The sequence below is a fragment of the Loxodonta africana genome, chromosome 13 (genome assembly GCF_030014295.1).
Source record: "Loxodonta africana isolate mLoxAfr1 chromosome 13, mLoxAfr1.hap2, whole genome shotgun sequence".
Taxonomy (NCBI): Eukaryota; Metazoa; Chordata; class Mammalia; order Proboscidea; family Elephantidae; genus Loxodonta; species Loxodonta africana.
Genome location: NC_087354.1, coordinates 58,458,019 through 58,483,187, shown reverse-complemented (window position 1 = coordinate 58,483,187; position 25,169 = coordinate 58,458,019). Strand labels below are relative to the sequence as shown.

General features: G+C 40.9%; 1 protein-coding gene across 1 annotated transcript in view; it reads left to right on the top strand.

Annotated features, from left to right (window-relative positions):
- The first annotated feature begins 6,256 nt into the window (after positions 1–6,256).
- Positions 6,257–25,169, top strand: part of CGNL1 (cingulin like 1) — a 118,889-nt gene continuing 99,976 nt past the window's right edge. The window contains exons 1-6 of the mRNA XM_064267493.1: positions 6,257–7,874; positions 8,852–8,946; positions 10,719–10,824; positions 17,149–17,250; positions 17,768–17,916; positions 19,371–19,506. Coding sequence (XP_064123563.1) covers positions 6,267–7,874; positions 8,852–8,946; positions 10,719–10,824; positions 17,149–17,250; positions 17,768–17,916; positions 19,371–19,506 — 2,196 coding nt within the window. The 5' untranslated portion in view covers positions 6,257–6,266. The remainder of the gene's footprint in view (positions 7,875–8,851; positions 8,947–10,718; positions 10,825–17,148; positions 17,251–17,767; positions 17,917–19,370; positions 19,507–25,169) is intronic.

The following is a 25,169-nucleotide window of genomic DNA, read 5'->3' as shown; positions in this document are numbered from 1 at the left end:
ATGAGGCGTTTGAAAATACCATGGCTTTGATCATGCACACCTTTGTCCTCAAAGTGATATCATTGCTTTTTAACACTTTAAAGAGGCCTTTTGCAGCAGATTTGCCCAATGCAGTATGTCGTTTGATTTCTTGACTGCTGCTTCCATGGGCGTTGATTGTGGATCCAAGTAAAGGGAAATCTTTGACAGCTTGAGTCTTTTCTCTGTTTATCATGATGTTGCTTATTGGTCCAGTTGTGAGGATTTTTATTTTCTTTATGTTGAGGTATAATCCATACTGTAGGCTGTAGTCTTTGATCTTCATCAATAGGTGCTTCAAGTCCTCTTTGCTTTCAGCAATGAAGGTTGTGTCATCTGCATATTGCAGGTTGTTGATGGATCCTCCTCTAATCCTGATGCCCCGTTCTTCTTCATATAGTCCAGTTTCTCAGATTACTTGCTGAGCATACAGATTGAATAGGTATGGTGAAAAAATATAACTCTGGTGCACACCTTTTCTGATTTTAACCCCTCATTATTCCCTCGTTCAGTTCAAATGACTGCCTCTCGGTCTATGTACAGGTTCCGCAATTAAGTGTTCTAGAATTCCCATTCTTTGCAATGTTATCCATAATTATGATCTACACGGTAGACTTGGAAACCTAATGGGGCAATTCTACTGTGTCCTGTAGAGTCACTATAAGTTGTAATTTGACTCCACGGTGACGGATTTGGGTTTGGTTATATAGAAAACTAGACAAGTACAAAAAAGTTGTCAGTTGTTAACTCTAAAAAAGCTAAAGGTTATGTAAGAAAGGAAAGATCACCATAGTATACAACCTGGCTCTTTGGTGAACAATACTTACATCATCTTAAGAATGTAAACAGTTAGCTCTAGATGTTATTACCGAGAGGTTAACGAAATGAGAAATAGGATATATATATGGGGCATTTGCCTAAACAGGAAGTTAATAGCTATGTAAAACTGATAAGTCAAAAAACCGCAGCCTGGTGTATTTTTAGCAACACAGAGTAAGTACTAGAAGAAACAGATAAAATTTGCAGGTAGCTGTCTTTGGGGAATGTGATGGGATCTGGGAAAGTGTGGAGCTCAAGAGTACAGGTTTTCATTATGTCTTGTGTTCCTGTAATTAAAAATTAAATTATTTTAAAATGTTAGTATAATTTTGATGAAAATGCAAGTAGACATAGTGAAATAATTGGAACTGGTGACATAATGGTGAATGTGTACCTCTCTGAGTTGTTTCTCACCTGTAAAATGGGGAATGGTGATGTTTTAAACCAAAACCATTGCTGTCAAGTCAGTTCTGACTCATAGTGACCCTATAGGACAGAGTAGAACTGCATTATAGGGGTTCCTAGGCTATAATCTTTACAGAAACCGACTGCCAGATCTTTCTTCTGCGGAGTGGCTGGTGGGTTCCAACTGCTGACCTTTTGGTTAGCAGCCGAGCACTTTAACCACTGTACCGCCAGGGTTCCTTGATGATATTTTACAGCTGAAAAAATAACCACCAAGACAAAGTGGCAACACCATGCTAATAGTGGGAGACTAATGTACCCGGCAATCCCCAAAACAAATTGGAAAGACGAGATGAGTAGGGATGTGCTGTCAGTGAACTAAGTAATTGGTAAAGGTAGAGAATGTTATTTTGAATGCCATCCCCTAAAATGGAGACTACAGCCAGCAGCCACGGTACATTGACAAAAATTGTCCCTATATTTGCCCAAAGGAAACTTCAATAAATTTCTAAAAGATAAAGTAGTAGAGACTTCATTTTCTGACCCAGTACGATAAAGCTAGAAATTAACACCATGTAGAGACAAAAGGCCTCCAAATCAAAACAAAAAACCTCAAAATACTTGATATGAAAAAAACTTTATCAAAAACGACTCTTGGGTCAAAGAAGAAATCAAACCAAAAGTTTAAACTATTTAGAAAATAATAGAAACATTGCTGGAATAGAAAATGTTGGCTGCCTTCTCAATGTCTATTCTCTTTTTTCTTACTAACGTTGATTTTTTTTAAGAATGGCAATGTCCAACTAAAAATCAGTTACCCAGCCTCCTTTGCCATTAAGGGGTGGCCATATGATTAAGTTCTGACCAAGGTGATGTAAGGGACTATTGATGGATGGGGCTTCCAGGAAAGCTCTTTAAAAAGAATGTTGGCTAAGCTTCTGATCTGAGCTTATGCATATGTGATGCTGTGATTTTAAGGTATGAAACCAAAAGCAAACAAAAAAACCAAACCTATTGCCATCGAGTTAGCTGCTGTGCTCTTAACCACTGCACCATCAGGGCTCCATTAAGGTATCTAGTACATGCTGAAGATGGATGAGTGGAAAGATAAGCATTCCTCATAGATATTATGGGGTCATTGCAGCCCTGCACTTCCAACCTCTGAGAAAAAAAAAAGTCCTAACTCATCTAAGCTGCTTTTTGGGTCTCTTTGTTGTTAGGAGCCAACGTAACTCCTAACTGACACAGTTATATATCACAATTTTTAGGATATAATTCAGCAATGAAAATAAACAGTTGAAGCATCCAAGTCAAGAAATTACATGCAGAACAACAAAATAAAATGGGAGAAAATAAAAGGAAATAGTAAAGGTCAAAGTAGAAATCAATAAATAAGAAAATTAAAAAAAAATTGCTAAATCTAAATCTAAGAGCTAGCTCTTTCGGGGAACAAAAATTTAAAAACTATGTATGTACGTACGGATATACATACTGAACAGAACATTTCAAAGGGTGGCTTTAGAAGACCATGTAAACTGTTACAATGACGTGTGCAAAGAGCTGGAGATAGAAAACCAAAAGGGAAGAATATGCTTGGCGTTTCTCAAGCTGAAAGAACTGAGGAAAAAATTCAAGCCTCGAGTTACAATAGCGAAGGATTCTGTGGCGAAAGTATTAACTGATGCAGGAAGCATCAAAAGAAGATGGAAGGAATACACAGAGTCATTATACCAAAAAAATTAGTCGATGTTCAACCATTTCAAGAGGTAGCATATGATCAGGAACCGATGGTACTAAAGGAAGAAGTCCAAGCTGCTCTGAAAGCATTGGCAAAAAACAAGGCTCCAGGAATTGATGGAATATCAATTGAGATGTTTCAACAAACAGATGCAGCACTGGAGGTGCTCACTCGTCTATGCCAAGAAATATGGAAGACAGCTACCTGGCCAACTGACTGGAAGAGATCCATATTTGTGCCTATTCCCAAGAAAGGTGATCCAACCAAATGTGGAAATCATAGAACAATATCGTTAATATCATACGCAAGCAAAATTTTGCTGAAGATAATTAAAAAAAGGCTGCAGCAGTATATAGACAGGGAACTGCCAGAAATTCAAGCTGGTTTCAGAAGAGGACTTGGAACCAGGGACATCCAGAAGGATGTTTATCTGTGTTTTATTGACTATGCAAAGGCATTTGACTGTGTGGACCATAACAAACTATTGGTAACATTGTGAAGAATGGGAATTCCAGAACACTTAATTGTGCTCGTGAGGAACCTTTACATAGATCAAGACAGTTGTTCAGACAGAACAAGGGGATACTGATTGGTCTAAAGTCAGGAAAGGTATGCATCAGGGTTGTATTCTTTCGCCATACTTATTCAATCTGTATGTTGAGCAAATAATCTGAGAAGCTGGACTAAATGAAGAATGGGGCATCAGGACTGGAGGAAGACTCATTAACAACCTGCATTATGCAGATGACACAACTTTGCTTGCTGGAAGTGAAGAGGACTTGAAGCACTTTTAATGAAGATCAGAGACCATAGCCTTCAGTATGGATTGCACCTCAACATAAAGAAAACAAAAATCCTCACAACTGGACCAGTAAGCAACATCATGATAAACGGAGGAAAGATTGAAGTCAAGGATTTCATTTTACTTGGATCCACAATCAACAGCCATGGAAGCAGTAGTCAAGAAATCAAACGATGCATTGCATTGGGTAAATGTGCTGCAAAGGACCTCTTTAAAATGTTGAAAAGCCAAGATGTCACCCTGAAGACTAAGGTGTGCCTGACCCAGTCCATGGTATTTTCAATTGCATCATATGCATGTGAAAGCTGGACAATGAATAACGAAGACGGAAGAAGAATTGATGCCTTCGAATTGTGGTGTTGGCAAAGAATATTGAATATACTATGGATTATTGCCAAAGGAATGAATAAATCTGTCTTGGAAGAAGTGCAACCAGAATGCTCCTTAGAAGCAAGGATGGCAAGACTGTGCCTTACATATTTTGGGCATGTTTTCAGGAAGGATCAATTCCTGGAGAAGGACATCATGCTTGGCAAAGTATAGGTCAGCTGAAAAGAGGAAGACCCTCAACCAGGTGGATTGGACACAGTGGCTAAAACAATGGGCTCAAGCATAACAAGGAGTGTAAGGATGGTGCAGGACTGGGCAGTGTTTTGTTCTGTTGTGCATAGGGTCGCTAAGAGTTGTAACTGACTCGACGGCACCTAACAACAACAGACATACACACATATTCTACTAGCTAGTCTAATCAAGAAAGGAGGAGCAAGCCCAAACAAACCCAATTAGTTTATGAGAAATAACAGATACAGAGTGTCTTAGTCATCTGGTGCTGCCATAACAAATATCACAAGTGGATGGCTTTAACAAAGAGAGATTTATTTTCTCATAGTCTAGTGGGTTACAAGTCCAAATTCAGGGTGTTGGCTCAAGAGAGAAGGCTTTCTCTCTCTATCGGCTCTCGAGGAAGGTCCTTGTCTTCAATCTTCCCCTGGTCAAGGAACTCCTCAGGTGCAGGGACCCCATGTCCAAAGGACACACTCTATTCCTGATGCTTTCTTGGTGGTATGAGGTCCCCCTGTCCCTCTGCTCGCTTCTTTCTTTTATATCGCAAGAGATTGCCTCAAGTCGCAAACCAATCTTGTAGACTGAGTCCTCCCTCACTAACACAACTGCTGCCCATCCTCCCTCATTAACATCATAGAGTCAGGGTTTACAACATACGGGAAAATCACACAATACCGGTATCATGGCCCAGCCAAATTGATACACACATTTTTTGGGGGGACATAATTCAATCCATGACATAAAGGAAATGATTTATACTTTGTAAAACTCTGTGCGAATACATTTGAAAATGTGGATCACGTGGATTATTTTCTTGGAAAACATGCTATGTGAATGACCATACAATAGAAAGAAAACTTGAGAAGGCCTCAAATAACAAAATAATTGAGCCAGTTGTCATTTGTGACCTATGTTTTTTTATCTTTTTGGGTCTTCTTTGTTGCTTTTTCGTACCGGTAGAAGTGAATTTCTAGGGAGGACACCGCAGAGTGTGTCCGCTAGGGTGGGTGCCTTGCCTCGTGATTTTTATGCCGTCCTCTGATCAGGACAGCCCACACTAAAATGGTGAAGGCAATGATTCTTGGCATCATGGCCCATCACAAAATAAAGAGTGCCAAGTATTCAGTATTTTGCCACATTTTTCAGATCAATAGACTAGAACTTCTTTGGTAAGAATAAAAGATTAAATATTATTTTTGATAACTTATTTTCACTGACCATCTAACAAACACTAAGGTAAAAATGTTTTAAACATTATGTCCAAATAAAAAAGTGTTAAAGATTCTAAAGCAGGATTGTGTGTAAAAAAAAAAAAAGGTAAATGTGTTGCTTTAAGAAAAACATGAACAGTATAAGAAAAGAGAGAAAAATGGTGAGCATCAGAACTCCTTAGTCTTAATTATTTTAATGGAGAAGTACCTTGTTCTCAAATGCTATTAACTGAAATATCCTAATGGTTAAAAATAAATAGCATAAAGTGTGAGGAAACCAACTGAGAGAAAAAAAAAAAGCAGACGAGTGGTGGCTTGGAATCGAATGTGGACCTCTTGCATGAAAGTGAGAGCTCTACCAGTGAACCACCATTACCTTCTCACAGAGTGTGCTAGAAACAGAATAATGAAGTTATTGCCAAAGGCGTCAGGTCATCACACCAGTCACCTACCCTAAGGTCAGGCGTCAAGCCCTCTGATGGCCAACACTATGGCACCGTGGGGTCAGGGGTGTCCAGAAAAGCCTATTTGTACAAGTCAGGAAGTGCCATCCTGCCTTTGGTTCTGCAGCATCCTTGCTGTTTGAAGTGTTTTGTTTTTGTTGAAGTTTTCCCCTCATAAATGTTATAATCTTCATTTAAACAGACATAATTCTAACTTAATATCCTCTTTTTACCACATTTTTCCCTGGTAGCTGAAACAGTGAACCATGGAGGTGTATTTCGGTGAATATCAACACGTGCAGCAGGAATATGGTGTCCATCTGAGACTTGCAAGTGATGAGACCAAAAGACCAAGAAATTCCCAGCACTCTAAGGCAGGCTCTTATGGTGTCAGTATTAGGGTGCAGGGAATTGATGGCCACCCCTACATAGTCCTGAATAATGCGGAGCGGTGTCTGGCAGGCACATCGTTTTCTGAAAACGGACCGTCATTTCCACCTCCAGTGCTAAATGACCTGCCTCTGCATTCCAGCAATGGGCCTGCGCTTGAGGAGAGCGATGCAGAAGAATTGCAGCTCCCAGAAAACCCATATGCCCCACCCAGTCCAACGAGGAACTTGAAACAAGCCACTCTGTACGAGGGCAAGAACGGAGTCGTAGACCACAAAGACAGACCGGTGAAGCCATCTCACATGCTTAACTTTCAGAGACACCCAGAGCTTTTGCAGCCTTATGACCCTGAGAAGAACGAGGTGAACCTACAAAACCACCAACCTCCCGAGGGTAATTGGCTAAAAACGTTAACAGAAGAAGGTCCCAACGATAAGAAGCCCTGGACTTGCTTTCCCAAACCTAGCAATTCCCAGCCACCCACTAGCCCTCCCCTGGAAGACCCAGCAAAACCCAACGTGACAGCCATTCGTTTATGCAGCTCCTTGGTCATAGATGACCCCAAAAAACAGACGTCAGTGTGTGTAAATGTCCAGAGCCATACCAAGGAGGGGGCGGCTGAGGGGGCCCTTCCACCTAGTGGGAGGCTGCTAACAAGCCACAGCCCACACACCCATCCTGAATCCAAGAAAACCAGGCCGGATGTTCTTCCCTTCCGGCGACAGGATTCAGCTGGCCCTGTCCTGGACGGATCTCGGTCCCGGAGATCCTCCTCGTCATCCACAACTCCCACTTCAGCCAACTGCCTGTACAGATTTTTACTTGATGATCAAGAAGGTGCCATCCATGCCGACAATGTGAATCGTCATGAAAATAGAAGGTATATCCCCTTCTTGCCAGGAACCGGGAGGGATATTGACACGGGGTCCATTCCTGGTGTGGATCAATTAATTGAAAAATTTGATCAAAAACCTGGGCTTCCAAGAAGAGGAAGGTCTGGGAAGCGAAACAGAATCCATCCAGATGATAGGAAAAGGTCCAGAAGTGTGGATAGTGCCTTTCCATTTGGTCTGCAAGGGAACTCAGAGTACCTGAGTGAATTCAGTCGGAACCTGGGTAAGTCAAACGAACATCTCCTGCGCCCATCCCAGGTGTGCCCACAGAAACCGCCCGCTCACGAGCACCGTGGGAAGCAGATTGTGGGCCGAACCTTTGCAAAGCTGCAGGGGGTGACTCAGGGTGCCCAGGGTGTTGCCCCCAGGCCACCCCAGCAGAACAAAGACGGAAACATTCAAGAAGACAAAGGCAGTCTGGGAAGTACATTGATGCATGGGTCCTCCCTCCCAGCACAGAAGAGAAAGGAGGAGGAGGTAAAAACAGCCAGGGCAACGCTGATGTTGCAGAACCGGGCCGTAGCAACTTCACCTGATTCTGGTGCCAAGAAAATATCAGTGAAGACATTTCCATCCACCTCAAACGCTCAGGTAGTACCATGGGGTTTTGTTTCTCCTTTGAAATCATTGAAAGGACATACTTGTGTTGCAGGAGGCTATAGGAATACGTGTCCTTCATTTTTAAGCAATAATGGCACAATTGATTTTTCTAGGGCTTTCATTATAAATTATGTCCTGTTGACAGTGGTATGGTTTCCTTGTTATTGTGGTGTTGGGTCGATTCTGACTCATAGTGAGACCCTATATGACAGAGTAGAACTGCCTCATAGGGTTTCCTAGGCTGTAATCTTTACAGGAGCAGATGGCCAGGTCTTTTACCACGGAGCCAATGGTAAGTTTGAACCGTCGACCTTTCTGTTAGCCACCAAAGACTTAACCACTGGGCCACCAGGGCTCCTTTATGGTTTCCTAGTTAATTCAAATACAGTGAGATTTCCTTTGTGGTCTTCTCTGTGTGAAGTAACTCTCAAACACTATTGAGAGGCCTGAGTTTTCCATTTGTATACCAGTGAAACTGCAAAGTACGAAGAATTTGTTTCCACACAGAGGTTCAGTCCTTAGTTTGCACGGATATATAAAATATCCTCATGAAATTCAGCTACTGGTTTAATTTCTGGGCTGAGAAATTAGGTTAATCCTGAAGTGGTGGAATTTAACTGGTACATTTAGGATATTGGTGAGTAACAATAAAGATAACGACGGTGATAAAGTGGCAGTAATTTTGGTAAATGCCAGGCATGACTTGCCACACATTACAGGCTCCCACTGACCCCGGGAAGATGGGTGCTGTTACCCTCAGTTCACAGGTGAGGAGAGGGAGGGGAGGAGAGCCAGGTGATTGGCCCAGGGCCATGCAGCTAATAGGGAGTGGAGCCGGAGGTCTTAGCATCCTTACCTGAGGAATCCTTTCTGGAAAGCAGGCATGTGTGTGGGAGCTTCAGCTTCAGGGTTTAGCCTTCTTCCTGGAAAGGTAATCCCGTGATCTAATAACAGATGTTGTGTTCCAGGCCACACCAGATCTGTTAAAAGGCCAGCAAGAGCTCAGTCAGCAAACCAACGAGGAGACTGCCAAGCAGATACTTTACAATTACCTCAAAGAAGGGTAAGTAATCTTCCTTAAAGGCACGAAGTAGTGTAATTCCTGGCGGTGTGCTTAATCTCCCCTTCTGAGGCCTTGCGTTTTACCCCACCAACCCCCTCCACCTCCCAGTCCTGTATGAGCCTTTGAGGGGTAAGTATCAACGCATGGAGTTCTATAACAGCATTAAGGTGGGGGGTTGGGAGGGGAGTGTAGGGAATGCTTTAAAAATTAAAAGTGAGTATATTATTAAAATGACCTTTTACTGCCCTGGTGGTGCAGTGGTTAAGAGCGTGGCTATTAACCAAAAGGTTGGCGGTTCAAATCCACCAGCTGCTCCTTGGAAACCCTATGGTGCAATTCTACTCTGTCCTGTAGGGTCATTATAAGTTGGAATTGACTTGATGGCAATGGGTTTTTGATGGGTTTTTACTGTTTCAAAGACAAATGCAAAGACAGGAGGAACGTTGGAATGTCTGCTTTCAATTTTGAATCTGCCATCACCTCGCTTTCTCCCATGCACACAGTAGTTATCAGTCCTCCTTTATTGGAAGTTACAAATAAAAACACACATTCCCTCCCTCACATTGGCCAGGAGCCCCTGCTTTCATCATTGTTAAAGCATGTGTAGAGTCATTTAGAAGCTGTGCTTTCTCCACTTATCTTGGAGGCTGATTTTTGAGTAATCTGGTTTTCTCTCCTGACTGACATACTAACTGCTCTGGAATGCTAGGCAAGGAATTTGAAGTTCCTGTTTCAATTCTCTCATCAGATATGATTAAACAACTTTGCGGCCTGACACGACTGAAAGCCACTTGGCAAATACTCACTGGTATCAAAGCACTTTATGTATTTTTGTGTTGTGCCCTGCAATTACTTGTCAGTATTGTAGGGCTGACAAAATGTCCAGGTTCAAAATATAAGATGGGAGCCCTTTTGCAAAAAAAGAGAGAAAAGGAAAGAAGGAAGGAAGGAAGAAGCCAGAGAGGTTCTTTTAGCCAAGAACTAGTTATTAGTGTCCCTTGTGAAGGATTTTACCACGTTAATATTGAGACAGAAAGACTTAGTTTTTAAAATTCTTTCTTTAAATTCCTTTATTTTCTGGCCCATGATTTCTTGAGATATAGGTGGGACAGACTTCAGCTTGAGTTGTATTTAAGGAAAATTATTTTACATCTTTTTCTTCTCATTGCCGAGTTGGTAGAGTAGAAGGTAAGTAGAAGTTAATGAAACTTTATCTGATTGTTACCCATGAAAGCAGACAAAGGGCTGCTGTGTTGACAACCTTGGCTTGGGGGATTTTTTTTTTTTAAACATCAACTAAACAAGTTAGGGTCAGATCATTCTTAGTGTAAGATTTACAAGCAAAACAAGTAGCACGTGTGCACGTGTATGTATGTGTGTGCTTGCGTGTGTGTGTGTGTGTGTATGACGGAGAGTGAGAAAGAGAGAGCGAGACTTTCCAGTTGGAGTGAATATGAGTTGTTGGAATCAATCAAGCATGGATTTTTCTGGAAGTTTCACTGTTTTCTTCCAAACTTGCTTAGAATGTGGTTATAGCTCTCTCATGTATTTGGAGATAGGAATCCCCCTGCCAAATCGAGTGATAACATACAACAACTCATTTGAAGAAAAATATTCTACTGGGCCTTTTTTCACACTGGTTTTGGGTGCAGTCTTCACGAATTCATGTCTCTTGGGATTTATCTTACAGATTGTAGTGTGTGTGTTCTGTTCCCCCAGTCTGAGGCCACTGAGTACCCCTCACTGTTTTTTTTCTGCTGCCTCTTTCCCAGAAGCACCGATAACGACGATGCCACCAAAAGGAAAGTCAACCTGGTCTTTGAGAAAATCCAGACTTTGAAGTCTCGAGCAGCAGGGGGTGCGCAAGGAAGCAACCAAGTAAATTAAAATTTTATGTTTTGCAGAGAGCGTGGAAGGTGGAATGTGGTAAACAAGTCTCTGTTTCTTAGTCTGTGCCTTTGTTTAGAGCCGTAAACAGGAAGCTTCCTAAGTGGGGAGCAAATGCCTAAGGTAGAGACCGTATTTTAGACGTTATTAATCTGCACCCTGCCTTTTCTTCAGAAAAGTTGTAAGGCTTTTTATGTATATATATATAATTTATGTGTGTTATATATATGTATGTGTGTGTGTGTATATATATATATATATATGGAAACCCTGGTGGCATAGTGGTTAAGTGCTATGGCTGCTAACCAAAAGGTCGGCGGTTCGAATTCACCAGGCACTCCTTGGAAGCTCTTTGGGGTAGTTCTCTGTCCTGTAGGATTGCTATGAGTTGGAATAGACTCAACAACAATGGGTTTATATATATATATAACACACATAAAATATAACAGGCTGAAATACATAGGTGGTAAAGTTCAGAAAGGAAAATAAGCATAAAAAAATGAAATGAAAGAACAGGTGGAGAACCCAGCATTATCATAGGCAAATTCAGAAGGTAAATATGCGTGAGCTTGGACCCAGGCTCTGAAACATCGGGTGCGAAGGAGAGTAAGAAACGGAGTCTAGTGAAGACGACCCGCTTTGGTACAGGACAAAGGAAGGAATGGGGTGGTAGCAGATTCCTGTGCAGAAACTGCCTTGTAGTTTATCACAGTGAATCCGAGTTGTGACTTGGGTTTTTTTTTTTTTTGTTGTTGTTAAAAAGGAGTCAGCTCATATTTGATGAACAGTGACTACATGTTAGGCACACTTTGTGTCCTGAAAGGAAGCCACATTTCAGAGAAGACAGCTAAAAACTTGGCTCTCAGCCCTGTGCCACCTTGTATTGGGACCTATTCCTTGCTTACGTGGTTTCCACTTTCCCTTTCTGGGCAAGTTCTGCAGGAAAGGAGAGAAGATACCCAGAGGCAAATAGCAAGGATTTTGACTATAGCTTCTTTTTTAACTTTGGTGACATGTATGTAGAAGGTATTTTTACTCATCACCTTCCCTCTTTTCTCTAGTGCCTCAGTATTCCCCTAGTGCTCAGCTAACCCATGACTGCAGCTCCGCCTTCAGATAGTCCAGTGCTATATATATACTTATTTAATGACTCCCATTGGGAAATCTTTAAGTCATCCACTTCATTTATAGGCAGCTTTCAGGAACTCTGTGTAATTCTTAAAAGTAGTTCAGTGTTTTTGGATAAGACTGTCAAATCCAAATTATCACAATGGTTCTTGCTATTGACTTTCCTGTGTGTTTTTAGGGAGAATGCATCGTTTGGCCTTGATGTTGAGACTGTTGTCGAGCATCACAGACTAGGAGCATCCAGGCTAGTTTCATTAGAGACAATGACACTAATGGTGTCTTGAAGGATCATAGAGTTCTCTGGGAGAAGAAGGGAAGGCAGGGTGTTGTAGGTAGAGGGAATGGCCATGAGTCAATATAAAGAGGCATGTGTTGACCACATATAGGGAACTGGAGATAGGTTAGTGTAGCTGGAGCATAGGGCCAGGACGTAGGAAGAGCCAGATGGGAAGGACCTTGTAAGTTACATAAGAAGTTTCCATTTCAGGCTGAAGGCGATGGACTATCATTAATGGATTTTAAGCAGGAATGAATAGTGTTGTTTTTGTAAAAGCTCGTTCTCTTAGTGGAAGGGAGATCAATTAAGAAGCTGCTGCCAAATCAAACAAGAGATGATGAGAAGATGAACGAAGGCGCGTAGACTGTTGGCTGCGCTCACAGTGCTTTGACTGTTTAGTTGTCTATGTTTTTTATCCCTTCCTCCCCCTCTTAGTCCTTGGATCTGATTATTTGCTGGCAAAGGTTTTGGAGTTTTATCTTTTTGGTGTCAGTTAAATGATTTTCTAGGAGGGAATGTGAGAGCTCTCGCTCCTTCATAGACCGAGACAATAGTGGAAAACAGCAAAGCAGGTAGAGTTTTTGTTTGGTCAAGAGCAATGTAGTTTCCCTTGTTGGGTTGAATTGCAACTTCTAAAATGGATTGTTCTCATTTTTCCTAAGAAGATGGGGAAGTTCTACACTTTCTTGACTAATGGGTTCTGGTCCTCCTTCTGGGAGCAGGTGGGAAGTTCCTTATCCCAAGTTCATCCCACACAGCTCACACCTAGATTCATGAGCATGCAAGCCAAGAGACTCCCTCTCCACCTTGCGTTCCTGCCTTAATCTCTTTCTCTATTCGTAATTTTCTAACCACCTTACCGTGGCATTTCAGCCAAATCTTTTTGAGAGCATCATCTTGTTATTATTTTCATGGGAAAAAAATAAAAAGGGGATCCACTAAGATTCCTACTCAAATCAGAGATGTTTTATAATAGATTTCTTTTCAGTCAGGTCCTTTTAGAGTCTTTCTTCCTTATAGAAGAAATATACCATCAAAAAGAAGAAAGCCAACTTAGTCAACATACATTTCTTTACTATTTGCTGTGTGCGGACATGCAGTATGTGAGGGATAAAAATCTCACTGGCGGTTATGAAGCAGTGATTCCCAGTGTATTGAAAGTTCTGTAACAGATGTATGGACAGAGGGCCTTGGAGACACCGTGACGTGGGCCTCGGGTATAACTTTATACAACAGATAAGCCTTCAACAAACATCTACTTATTTATTACATCATTTTATTGAAGTATGACTTACATAAAGTAAATTGTACATATTTTAATTGTATAGTTCATGAAATTTTTGCATGGGTATCTATCCATGAAATCATCACCCAAATCAAGATACAGAACACTCCCATCACCTCAGAAGGTTCCCTTGGGCCCCTTCCCATTCAGTTATGCCCCATCCCTATGGAGGTAATCATAATCTGACTTCTATCACATAGATTAGTTTTGCCTTTCTTGAATTTTATATAAATGAAATCTTACAGTATATTCTTTTGTATGTCCAGCTTCATTTCCTCAACATATGTCAGCAAGATTCTTTCATGTTGTATATATCAGCAGCTTTTTCTTTTTTATTGATTTCTAATGTATGACTATACCATAGTTTGTTTATCCACTGTACTCTTGATAGACATTTCCAGTTATGAATAAAACAGCTATGAACATTCTTATACATGTCTTTTTTGGTTTTGTTTTGTTTTTGGTAAACACATTGATTTCATTTAGACATAATTAGGAATAAAATTGCTAGGTCATGAAGTAGGCATGCGTGTAGCTCTTAAATACTGCCAAATGATTTTACAAAGTGGTTGAAACAGTTTATACTCCTACTGGCAATGGCCGCACCTTCCGGATTTACATCCTCTCCAGCACTTGACCCTTTGTTCTGTCCATTGGCCTTCTGGTCTTTCCTTGCACCAGTATCATGCAGTTTTAGTGACTACCATTTTGTCATAAGACTTCAAATCTGATGATGTGTGCTTTCCGACTTTGTTCTTCTTCAAGATTGTCATGGCTTTTCTGGGTATTTTGCCTTTCCACAAAACTTTAAAATCAATTTGTCGGTTTACACACACTCACGGCCTCCTGAAATTTTGATTGGGATTGTATTGAATGTGTAGATCAGTTTGGGGAAACTGACGTATTAATAGTATTGAGTATTCTTATTCATGAACATGGACTGTCTCCCCATTTGTTTACATCTTCAGTTTCTCCCAGTGGTGTTTTGTAGTGTTTGTTGAGATCTTCCACATCTTTCATTTAAATTTGTTCCTTTTCCAGTACTCTTCTGTATTTCCATCTAGGATTGTTTTCCTTCAGCGTGAAGAACTTTGTCTATCTTGTAGTGCATTTCTCCTGGCAGTGAATTCTCTCAGATGTTGTTTGTCTGATACTGGCTTTAATTCATTCTCGTTTTTTTTTTAAGAACTCTAGTTTGCTGATTTTTTTGTTTGTTTCATAACTTTGAAGATGTTATTTCTTTTTCTTTTGGTCCCCGTGGGCTCCATTGTGAAGCCAACCATTATTCTTAACGTTGTTATTTAATGGTGATGTGCCTTTTTCCTCTGGCTGCCTTTAATATTGTATCTTTATCTTTGATTTTAGAAGTTTAACTAGAATGTGCCTAAATGCAGTTTCCTTTGATTTATCCTATTTGGGGTTCATTGGGTTCTTGAATCCACAGGGTGATGACTTTCATCAGATTTGTGGAATTCTTAGCTATTATTTTTTTGAATATTGCTTCTTTCACACTCTCTCTGTCTTTCCCTCTCTTTTCAGATTTCAATTCATGAATTTTAGGACCTTTGATAGTGCCTCTCATATCTCTTTATGTGCCATTCTCTTTGTGTATATGTGTTTATTTCTTTTCCTCTGTGCATCAGATATTCTGAATATTTTCTGTTCAACTATCTTCAAATTCATTAGTCACATGTCCGGCTATGTCAGTCTTATTTTAAACCCATCTAATGAGTTCTTAATTTCAGATATTGTATTTTGCAGTTCTACAGTGTCCACTTGGTATTATTATAGAATCTAATTCTCTGTTGAAATACTTTATCTTTTCATTCATTTTGTCCACAATTTCCTCTCTTTCAAAAAAACATTATTCGCGGTTATTTTGAAGTTCTTTACAACTAACTACAACATCTAGATCCTCTCAGCTTCTGTTGTCTATTTTATCTGTTAATTATTGGTCATTGTTATAGCTTCTTTGCATGTCTAGGATTTTTTTTTTAATTGTGTGCTAGCCATGTGTATGATAAATTATAGAGGTTCCGGATTATATTATCTCCCTCTGAAGAATGTTGAGTTTTGTGCTGACAGTCAGTTAAATTACTTGCAGTTCACCTTGACCCTGTGTGCTTGTTTGGAGCATTGTTAGGTGGATCTTTTTAAGTTTTTGCCCTTACCCAGGGAGTATGACCCTCACCCTTTCTTGGGTCTCAACTGAATGCCAGCGTGTTCGCCAAGGTTTCTCTTCTTTGAGTTAGAACTTTAGTGTCTCCCTAGCATTGTGTCATCTCTGAAATCTCTGTTGGGCTCTTGGCCTCCTAATAGCTCTTCTCTGCTAGACCTCCCAGAATCTTGCCCTACTCATAAAAAGCTTAGGAATCATCCAAGAATCCAAGGAGTATTTTATGCAGATTTTTGGAGCTTCTTTTCTTGGGTTCTTTTCTCTCTAATACCCTGGCCCTAAAATCCCTGTTTCCTTAGCACCTTTAAACTCCAGTTTCTGTTTCCTCTATCTGGGAGCTGCCACTCTTTATTTGGGCTTTTTAAATTTTACGTGTTGTGGTTTTGGAAAATGCCCTTAGAGAGAAGCCAGAGTGAGTGTAAGGCAACCTTGTGTGCTTTCTTTTTTAAGGATTATAGCTCCATGCTGGTTGTTTTTTCATTGCCGAAACAATTGTTTTGTCTGTTTTGTCTAGCTTTCATATTTTTTAATGGGAAGGTAAATCTGATATAATTTTTATTGGGAGGGTAAATCTGGTATCATCTACTCCATGACAGCTGGAACTGGAGCCTGGTAATCATTTAATGAGATTTTACTAACTGTAGGAAAAGCGTTGGTTTCTCTAATACAGAGATGCATAAAATATAGTCCCTACCCTCCAAAAATCCGTGATGTCCTAATGTAGTAATTCTCAAACTACTCCTAAGAAACATGGAAGCATAACTGAGGTGTTCTGTCATCAAAATAGAAAAATGGATGTCTTTTCCCTATTTGGAACCCTGGTGGTGCAGTAGTTAAGAGCTTGGCTACTAACCAAAAGGTCAGCAATTTGAATCCACCAGCTGCTCCTTGGAAACTTTATGGAACAATTCTGCTCTGTCCCGTTGGGTCGCTATGAGTTGGAATCAACTCAATGGCAATGGGTTTTCCCTGTTCGCTTACTAATAGTTTTTTTTTGTCACAGATTTTTTTTTGTTATTCACTGATATCTATGAACTAGAATCTTCAATTTATTTTGGCGAAGCCTTCTAAATTGTACTTATCCTATATTTAATATGCTAGTATAGCCTAATGTTCCACAGAATGCATTAAGTACTTCAACAAATATGCCACTTGAGGAAGTCTTAGTCATATTGGAGTGGTATTGAGATATCTGATCAGATAATTACTGTGACTGTGACAAGGGCTGTGAAAAAAGTTCAGTAGAGTCCCAAGGGGGGGCCATCGTGATTAACTCTGCCTGTAAAGTCAGGGAAGGTTCTACGTAGGGGTTGATATTTGAACTGGGTCTTAAGATGTTCAACATTGTATCTCAGCTGTTACTGTTCTGATTATATTTTGGGTAGGAGAGAAGTAAAATAAAGCCTCCTGGATATTTACGTTAGACTATCTCTTTGCAATTAATTATAGGCTTCTAATTCTTCATCTGAAATCAAGGATCTACTGGAACAGAAAAACAAGTTGACCACAGAAGTGGCTGAACTTCAGAGACAGCTTCAACTAGAAATCAAGGTACCTGATTTTTTTCCTTTATATTTTTTTCCATTTCTGTCTGGGTTAATAAAGAATATTTTAAGCACATTGAGGTACTCAGGCAAAGTGGACACTGAGTAAATTCCTGCATATTTGTCTGCCGCTGTCCAAAGAACTTGTTTTTTCAAGTAGCGGAAGCATACAGAGGCTGTTTACGTTGACAGAATAAAAGAAAAGCTGTTGGATTCAGGACACGGGTCAGCAGAAAACTAAATTTATATAAAACAGCTGAACTAAGTAATAGAAATAACAGAATGAGGGTTAGCTGTGTTTGTGTTTTTCTTTTAGAAGTATTACATGTTCATTAAAGATTTAATATCTCTTCTAGTTACAGACTCCTGTGCCTTAATTGTGTAGTGTGATTAAGTGGTTTAATCACATAAACGTGAAGGTATGGAGTTCGTAAGGCTGCCAGAAGTCAGCATTTAGAAGTAGGCTCCTGTGGATTAGGCGAACTTGCGGTGGAGGTACTTTAACACACACTTATTCATGTTAGAATCAACAGAACATCAAAGAAGAGAGAGAGAGAATGAGAGCAAACTTAGAAGAACTCCGAAGCCAGCATGAAAGTAAGGTGGAGGAGAACTCTAAGCTGCAGCAACGATTAGAAGAAAGTGAAGGGGAACTCCATAAAAACCTGGAGGAGTAAGTTCTGGGCAGAAGCCCGCTGCCCTTCCTGGCTCCTGTGTGCGTGTAGCCAGAGCCTCGTCATCCATTTAACACTACCCAGCCTTCCAAACATTTATAGTAGAGGCTGCTGACCCTTTCTTCCAGCCCTCGAATCCTTGTAAAATTGTGAAACTGGTAACATGTGTACACTGTAAGCAGAGAGGTTAATAATTAAAAAACAATTCTGCGTATACTTTGAAGTATGTCTTGTAAGGTTCCAGACCTTAGAGTGAATGGCACAGCAGGTAAGTAAGAAGCAGGGAACACTGAGAGGTGATACCTAAAGACTGAGATTTCAAGAACCCTGGACACAGCCTCCAAAAGGCGCATGTCACATGGCCTCCAGAATCTTCCGGCATCTCAGTTTTATCATGCATGGTGCTGGTCTCTGTGGCCAGTGTTGATGCCCCTTCTGAGCCCACGGAGAAGGAAAGCCACATCCAAGGTGGCCCTGCCTTTGTGTTGTATTAAAATCTGTAATAGAAAGTTCTAAAGCCACAGTCTGAAAACGCCCAGTACCGTGAAGACCAGTGGACATGACAGAGCTTTAAGTGAAAGGCTGAACAGGTTGAGATCTAGAGGGGCGCACCAGACAAACAGGATATTGTCTAATAGAAAAAGCTTTTGAAGACCCTGGTAAATTGTCAGTGCAGTGTTTGCTTTTAAAATATTCCTAGGGGTTAATTTCAGAAAAGAAGTTGGTAAGAGAAAAAAAAAAAAAAAATCAGAGAATTTAGGGTTTAGTAAAGACTTTACAAAATAAAAAGGTAGAAGGGCTGTAAGTTTGGTTTAGCACAGAGACTGGAAAACTTTTTCTGTAAAGGGACAGATAAAAGTTTTAGGGTTTGTGGCCCATGTGGTCTTTGTCACAACCATTCGGCTCTGCTGTTGTATCGTGAAAACGGCCATGAGCAATACATAAACGAATGAGCATGGTTGTGTTCCAATAAAACTTTATTTGTAGAAACAGAGCAGGCTGGACTGGCCCTCCACTGTACTTTGCTCACTCTCCTGGTCTAGAGTACTAGGCGGTGGGGGTGAGGGGTACTAGGATGGGGGGTGGCTTTAGTGGAAATTATCAAAAAAGCTGTACTCTTTTTTATCAGTTCCTCATTGTCTGTGTCCAAATTCCAGTGCCTTATGTTCTAGTCTTAGGGAGAAAATGTCAGTGTATAGCCTCATTAGTACATACTCTCATTGGTTTCACTTCTCACTTATCTTCTTATTGGAAAAATTAGACAGTAGCCATGAGTTCTCACCAGGTGCCTTTTCAGGTCAGATGATTGCTTGTCTAGTGCAAAATAGAATGGGAGGGGTGGGCTTCTCGGGGCTTTCAGTGACTCTGCTTGACTGTCTGAAGGTCTGGAGTCAGACTGGATGAAAATGAGCAGAGCCCGGAAGTCTCTCTGATGGGCTTCCTTCCCTACCAGGCTGTTCCAGGTGAAGATGGAACGGGAACAGCACCAGACCGAGATCAGGGATCTGCAGGACCAGCTATCGGAAATGCACGATGAGCTGGACAGTGCCAAACAGTCCGAGGACAGGGAGAGGGGGGCTCTGATTGAGGTAAGGAGGGCTGGAGGTGCAGGGAGAAAAGAGGCCCTGCCTGCCTTGAGGGGATGGGGGCTGGGAGGACTGGGTGTTTTCTGTTTCTTTGTTTGCTCCATGTGTGCTTATAGTTAGATTTTGTGAGAGCATAACGTGTAATCATTTTTAAACATCTTCTTAGGAAATTTGCAACCATACAGAAAAGTAGAAATGGTGTGTTAATACCCACAGACTCTAACCCAGATGCCACGGTTGTCAGCATTTTGCTGTATTTACTCCATTTATTCATCTATGCATTCATCCATCCATTCAGTTCATCCTTCTATCTTTTTTGTTTGCTGACCATTTCAAAATAAACTACAGGTAACACTATCCCTTGCCCATATGTTTTCTGCATGCATCTTTATAAAAAAGGGAGGGGATTTCTCTTACATAACACAATACCGTTATCACACCTAACACAATCATTTCATAATATATATTTATATAACAATAATTCTAATACCCAGTCCTTATTGAAAATTTCCCAGTTGTCTTTTATAGTTTTTACCAACCCCTCCAAGCCAGGGTCTAATCAAAAATCACATATTGCTGTCTCACAGCTTGCATTGATCTTACCATAGCTTCCCCTCCCCCACATCCTACTCTCTACTCTTCTTCCTCCATTGTATGGAACCCCTGAAGAGATCAGCCCAGTGCCCCGCATTCCTTATGGCGTCCATTAATTCAGTCCTCTATCCTTTTCATTTCCAGTGAGTTAGAAATTAGATCTAAACATCAGTAGATTCAGGTTAAACTCTTGAAAAAATATAGGAGATAGAGCATTGCTTTGTAGGTGATGCTGTTTATGGAAAAACATTCTTAAGACACTAAGATTACAGGTTAGGAAGTGCCTAGTATAAGGAACCCTGGTGGCACAACAGTGAAGCTCTTTGCTGCTAACTGAAAGGTTAGCGGTTCGAACCCAACCAGTGAGAGAAGACCTGGTGATCTGCTCTGGTAAAGATTACAGGCTTGGAAACCCTATGGGCAGTTCTACTGTGTCATATAGGGCTGCTGTGAGTAGGAATTGACTTGACGGCACAGAACAAGATTTCTTTAATGCCCATATAGCACTTATAACAACAACAAAAAAACCCAAACTGGTCACCACTGAGTTGATTCTGATTCATAGTGACCCTATAGGATAGAGTAGAACTGCCCCATAGGGTTTCGAAGGAGCGGCTGGTGGATTCGAACTGTTGACCTTTTGATTAGCAGTCTGAGCTCTTACCCACTATACTTCCATGGCTCCCATATAGCACTTACCACAGGTTAAGTTGTTTGTTTAGTGTTTGTCTTCTCCACAATACTATAAGTTCCAAGAATGGGAATGATTGGCTTAGCCCTATATCTGCAGCAGCGATCACAGTACCTGGGAAAAACCAAAAAACCCAAATCCATTGCCATCTAGTTGATTCCAGCTCATAGCGACCCTATAAACCAAAAAAACTAAACCCTAGGACAGAGTAAAATTGTCCCTTAGGGCCTCCAAGTCTGTAAATCTTTATGGCAGGCTGCCACATCTTTCTCTTGTGCAGCGGCTGGCGGGTTCAAACAGCCAGCTTTTAGTTTAATAGCAGAGCACTTAACTGCTGCACCACCAGGGCTCCTTCTGGGAAATATTAAAAAACTTATTGCTGTCGAGTTGATTTTGACTCATAGTGACCATATAGGACAGAGTAGAACCGCCCCATAGGGTTTCCAAGGAGTGGTTGGTGGATTCGAATTGCTGACCTTTTGGTTAGCAGCCAAACGCTTAGAATGAATGAAGGAATACGCCATTGCTGGGTCCTAGGCTGCCGTCTGGCTTCTGCCCGTATCAGGGTGCCCATGTGGAATGTTCAGCTCTTACCCGTCTGTATGAGACGGTAGATAGCTCCTCTCTGCTTAGCATTTGCCAGTTGTTATGGGGCTTGCCAAAGACAGTATCTTTTCCCTGATGTAGATCGCCACCCTGCTGAGGGGTTAGGTACGCACATTTCAATGTTTAGAGGGCAAGAACGCAGGTTTTGAACGTCTGCATTTTTTCGTGGTAATAAGTATAACCGAGGGCGAGAAAAAGGCAGAGATGTTATCTCTGTACATATTTAGTGTTTGATACTTATAATAATATTACCATCACCTGTATTTGGGCATACTCATATTTGATAAAGTTTGGATTTTATTTTTTTATATGCTTCAGGTTTTTTTTCGGTTTATAGGAACAGCCCAATAAATAAATGATACACGGTTTAGAACACAGTCAAAAAACAAAACACAAACAACAAACCCTAGCAATAACATAACGACAAAAACCCACAAAAAAACAAAAACAAACAAGGGCATCCTGATAGAATTAAATTTTCTCCTCGTTTTCCCTTTAGGGCTTAGGCTTTTGTTTGGCCCTTCCTTGGGATTAACAGCTTCTGGCTCATATGTTTTAGGTCTCTACTGTCATCTGTTTGCTCATCTCCTTCCTTGTTTGGTTTTGAAATAATTTCCCCAGGAGGGATATTAGCTCCTGCTCCTTACAACGTCCCTCTTTCTCTTCTCCATGACTTGGCAGTGGCTGAGAAGGGAGTGACTGTGGTCACCCAACCCAGGAGTTCTCATGAATTCATTTTTTTTTTCCTTTTGGGGGTGGGAGTAGGTCTCTCAGAGCTTTTCTCCTGAGGAGGCCTCAAGAGAAGTGTTTTTTTTACCACCTGATAGTTCTCTTTTTATCAACCCATTCCTTGAAAACCATCACATTCATGGAATTAGGTGTTATACTGCTTCTCATAGCTCTTTCTGCCTTCTTTTCAGGAATTAGAGAGTTACAGCGACAGGGTATTTTAGAGTGGGGCTTTGCAAATACATATATTTATCACTAAAATATTATTAAAAGAACATAAAATGCAATTTTAAAATGGGGGATGGAACATATAATTTTTTTAACCCCTTAACAAGTATTTTTATCTCTATGTTTTCTGTTTGCCTCTCCATCTATCTTTAGGCTTCATCCTTCCATCTAAATTACAGGGTGACCATAGTGTCCTGCAATTTTGATACCTGCCTTTAAAAGTTAATATGTCAAAACATTTTTCCCTGTTATATTTGATAGTCTTCATATTTTTCATATTTCATTTTTAAGGTGATAAAGCAGAACATATTTAACCGTTTCCCTATGTCTCTCGGTCTCTTTTCTCTTCTTCCCTTTTTCTTTTTGCAATTATCAACAAATGTTGTGGTGAACATTTTTGTAACATGTATCCTTTTGCATCTTTAGAAGACTGTCCTAAGGAAAAGTCCCCAGAAATGATATCACTGAATGGTTTATGACTTTTGGTGAAAATGTAGCTTCACAAACAAATTTAAATAGAAGATAACACTGTAGCATGGGTCATGCTTTCTATATGGACACATCATTGATTCTAAAAGAGAAAGATACCCTTTCCCTTGGTATCCTGTAGCCCTTAGACTCACTGCTGTTGACTCAGTTCCAACTCATAGCCACCCTGTAGGACGGATTAGAACTGCCCCATAGAGTTTCCAGGGACTGGCTGGTGGATTCGAACTGTCGACTATTTGATTAGCAGCCAAACTCTTTTTTTTTTATTTAATTTTTATTGTACTTTAAGTGAAAGTTTACAAATCAAGTTAGTCTCTCATACAGAAATTTATATACACCTTGCTGTATACTCCTAATTGCTCTCCCCCTAATGAGGGAGCCTGCTCCTTCCCTCCACTCTCTCTTTTTGTGTCCATTCTGCCAGCTTCTGACCCCCTCTGCCCTCTCTTCTCCCCTCGAGATAGGAGATGCCAACATAGTCTCAAGTGTCTACTTGACCGAAGAAGCTCATTCTTCACCAGCATCTTTTTGTATCCCATTGTCCAGCCCAATCCCTGTCTGAAGAGTTGGCTTTGGGAATGGTTCCTGTCCCGGGCTAACAGAAGGGCTGGGGGTCATGACCACTGGGGTCCTTCTAGTCTCAGTCAGACCATTAGGTCTGATCTTTTTACGAGAATTTGGGGTCTACATCCCACCACTTTCCTGCTCCCTCAGGGGTTCTCTGTTGTGTTCCCTGTCAGGGCAGTCATCGGTTTTAGCCAGGCACCATCTAGTTCTTCTGGTCTCAGGATGATGTAGTCTCTGATTTATGTGGCCCTTTCTGTCTCTTGGGCTCATAACTACCTTGTGTCCTTGGTGTTCTTCATTCTCCTTTGGTCCAGGTGGGTTGAGACCAATTGATGCATCTTAGATGACTGCTTGCTAGCGTTTAAGACCCCAGACCGCACTCTTCAAAGTGGGATGCAGAATGTTTTCTTACTAGATTTTACTATGCCAATTGACTTAGATGTCCCCTGAGACCATGGTCCCCAAACCTCCGCCCCTGCTACACTGGCCTTTGAAGCATTCAGTTTTGCTTTGCTTTCAATTTAGTCCAGTTATAGCGGCCAAGCTCTTAACCATGGTGGCATGGTGTTAAGAGCTCAGCTGCAACCAAAAGTCGGCAGTTCAAGCCCACCAGCTGCTCCTTGGAAACCCTATGAGGCAGTTCTACTGCATCCTTCAGGGTCACTGTAAGTCTAAACTGACTTGATTGCACCTCAACAACAACAATCTTTACAGAAGCGGATTCCCAGGTCTTTCTCCCATGGAGCTGCTGGGTGGGTTTGAACCGCCAACCTTTCAGTTAGCAGCTGAATGCTTAACCATTATACCACCAGGGCTCATTTAAATTCCAAGAGTGATTTTTTCATTTTCTCTGTAGCATGGCATTGTGTTAGGCATGAGATGGGGAAGAAGGAAAGATGGTATGTTCTTGAATTGGTAGCTAGTAGAAGAAAGAGATAGGGAAGTAGTTATAAAGTCAGGAGTGCGTAGCACAGTGCCATGCCTCAGAGCAAATGAAAAGATCGCTTTCAGAATTTAAATGGCTTTTAAAATGTCACCATTTAAAAAAAAGGGATAATTCTAAAAAGAACTACATAGTTGTCTTTTTAAATATAAGACACTAAGTATAACTTGACGGAACAAAATTCATGATTTAGTTAGTTAATTGATTAATTTGGTGACTAGGATACAGACAGGAGCCTCAGAGGGAACAGGGAAGATCTTTTCTTAAAAATGTTTCTGCTGTTGCTGGCTGGTCGTTTGCTGGGTCCCCGGATGGGAAGCTTACCACCTGCTGCCGCCGTTCTGCTGTCGGAGCTAGGGCAGAAGCAGCCTTTCTGCGCTATCACACGGCATTCCCTCCCTCTGGAAAATCATCTTCGTGGTTTTTGTCAGTTTCCTTTGACTTGCCAGCCACATTTAAAACAGTATCTATGGCTTCTCCATTATTCAAGAAACAAACTCCATCTCCTTGTCACTTTCAGTCTGTTCTTCGTATCCAGTAAGAAGTGGTCTGGAGGACTCTGATAACAGTTCATAGTTGTGGCCAAGTTTTCCATGGCATTTGGCTTAGAGTAGACTCTTGAACACAATAAACATTTAAATACTTCGGTTTTTGAATGTTTGAAGAAGGTTGAAGGCCTGCCCTATAATTTGTATATTTTATTTTCATGGAATCCCTTCTAATATTTCCCATGTTGTTAAATAAAATCAGACCTCTATGTTGAATCACAGTGAAATAACATTAAGAGAGAATAAGATTGTTTAAAAAAGAAGAAAGTGA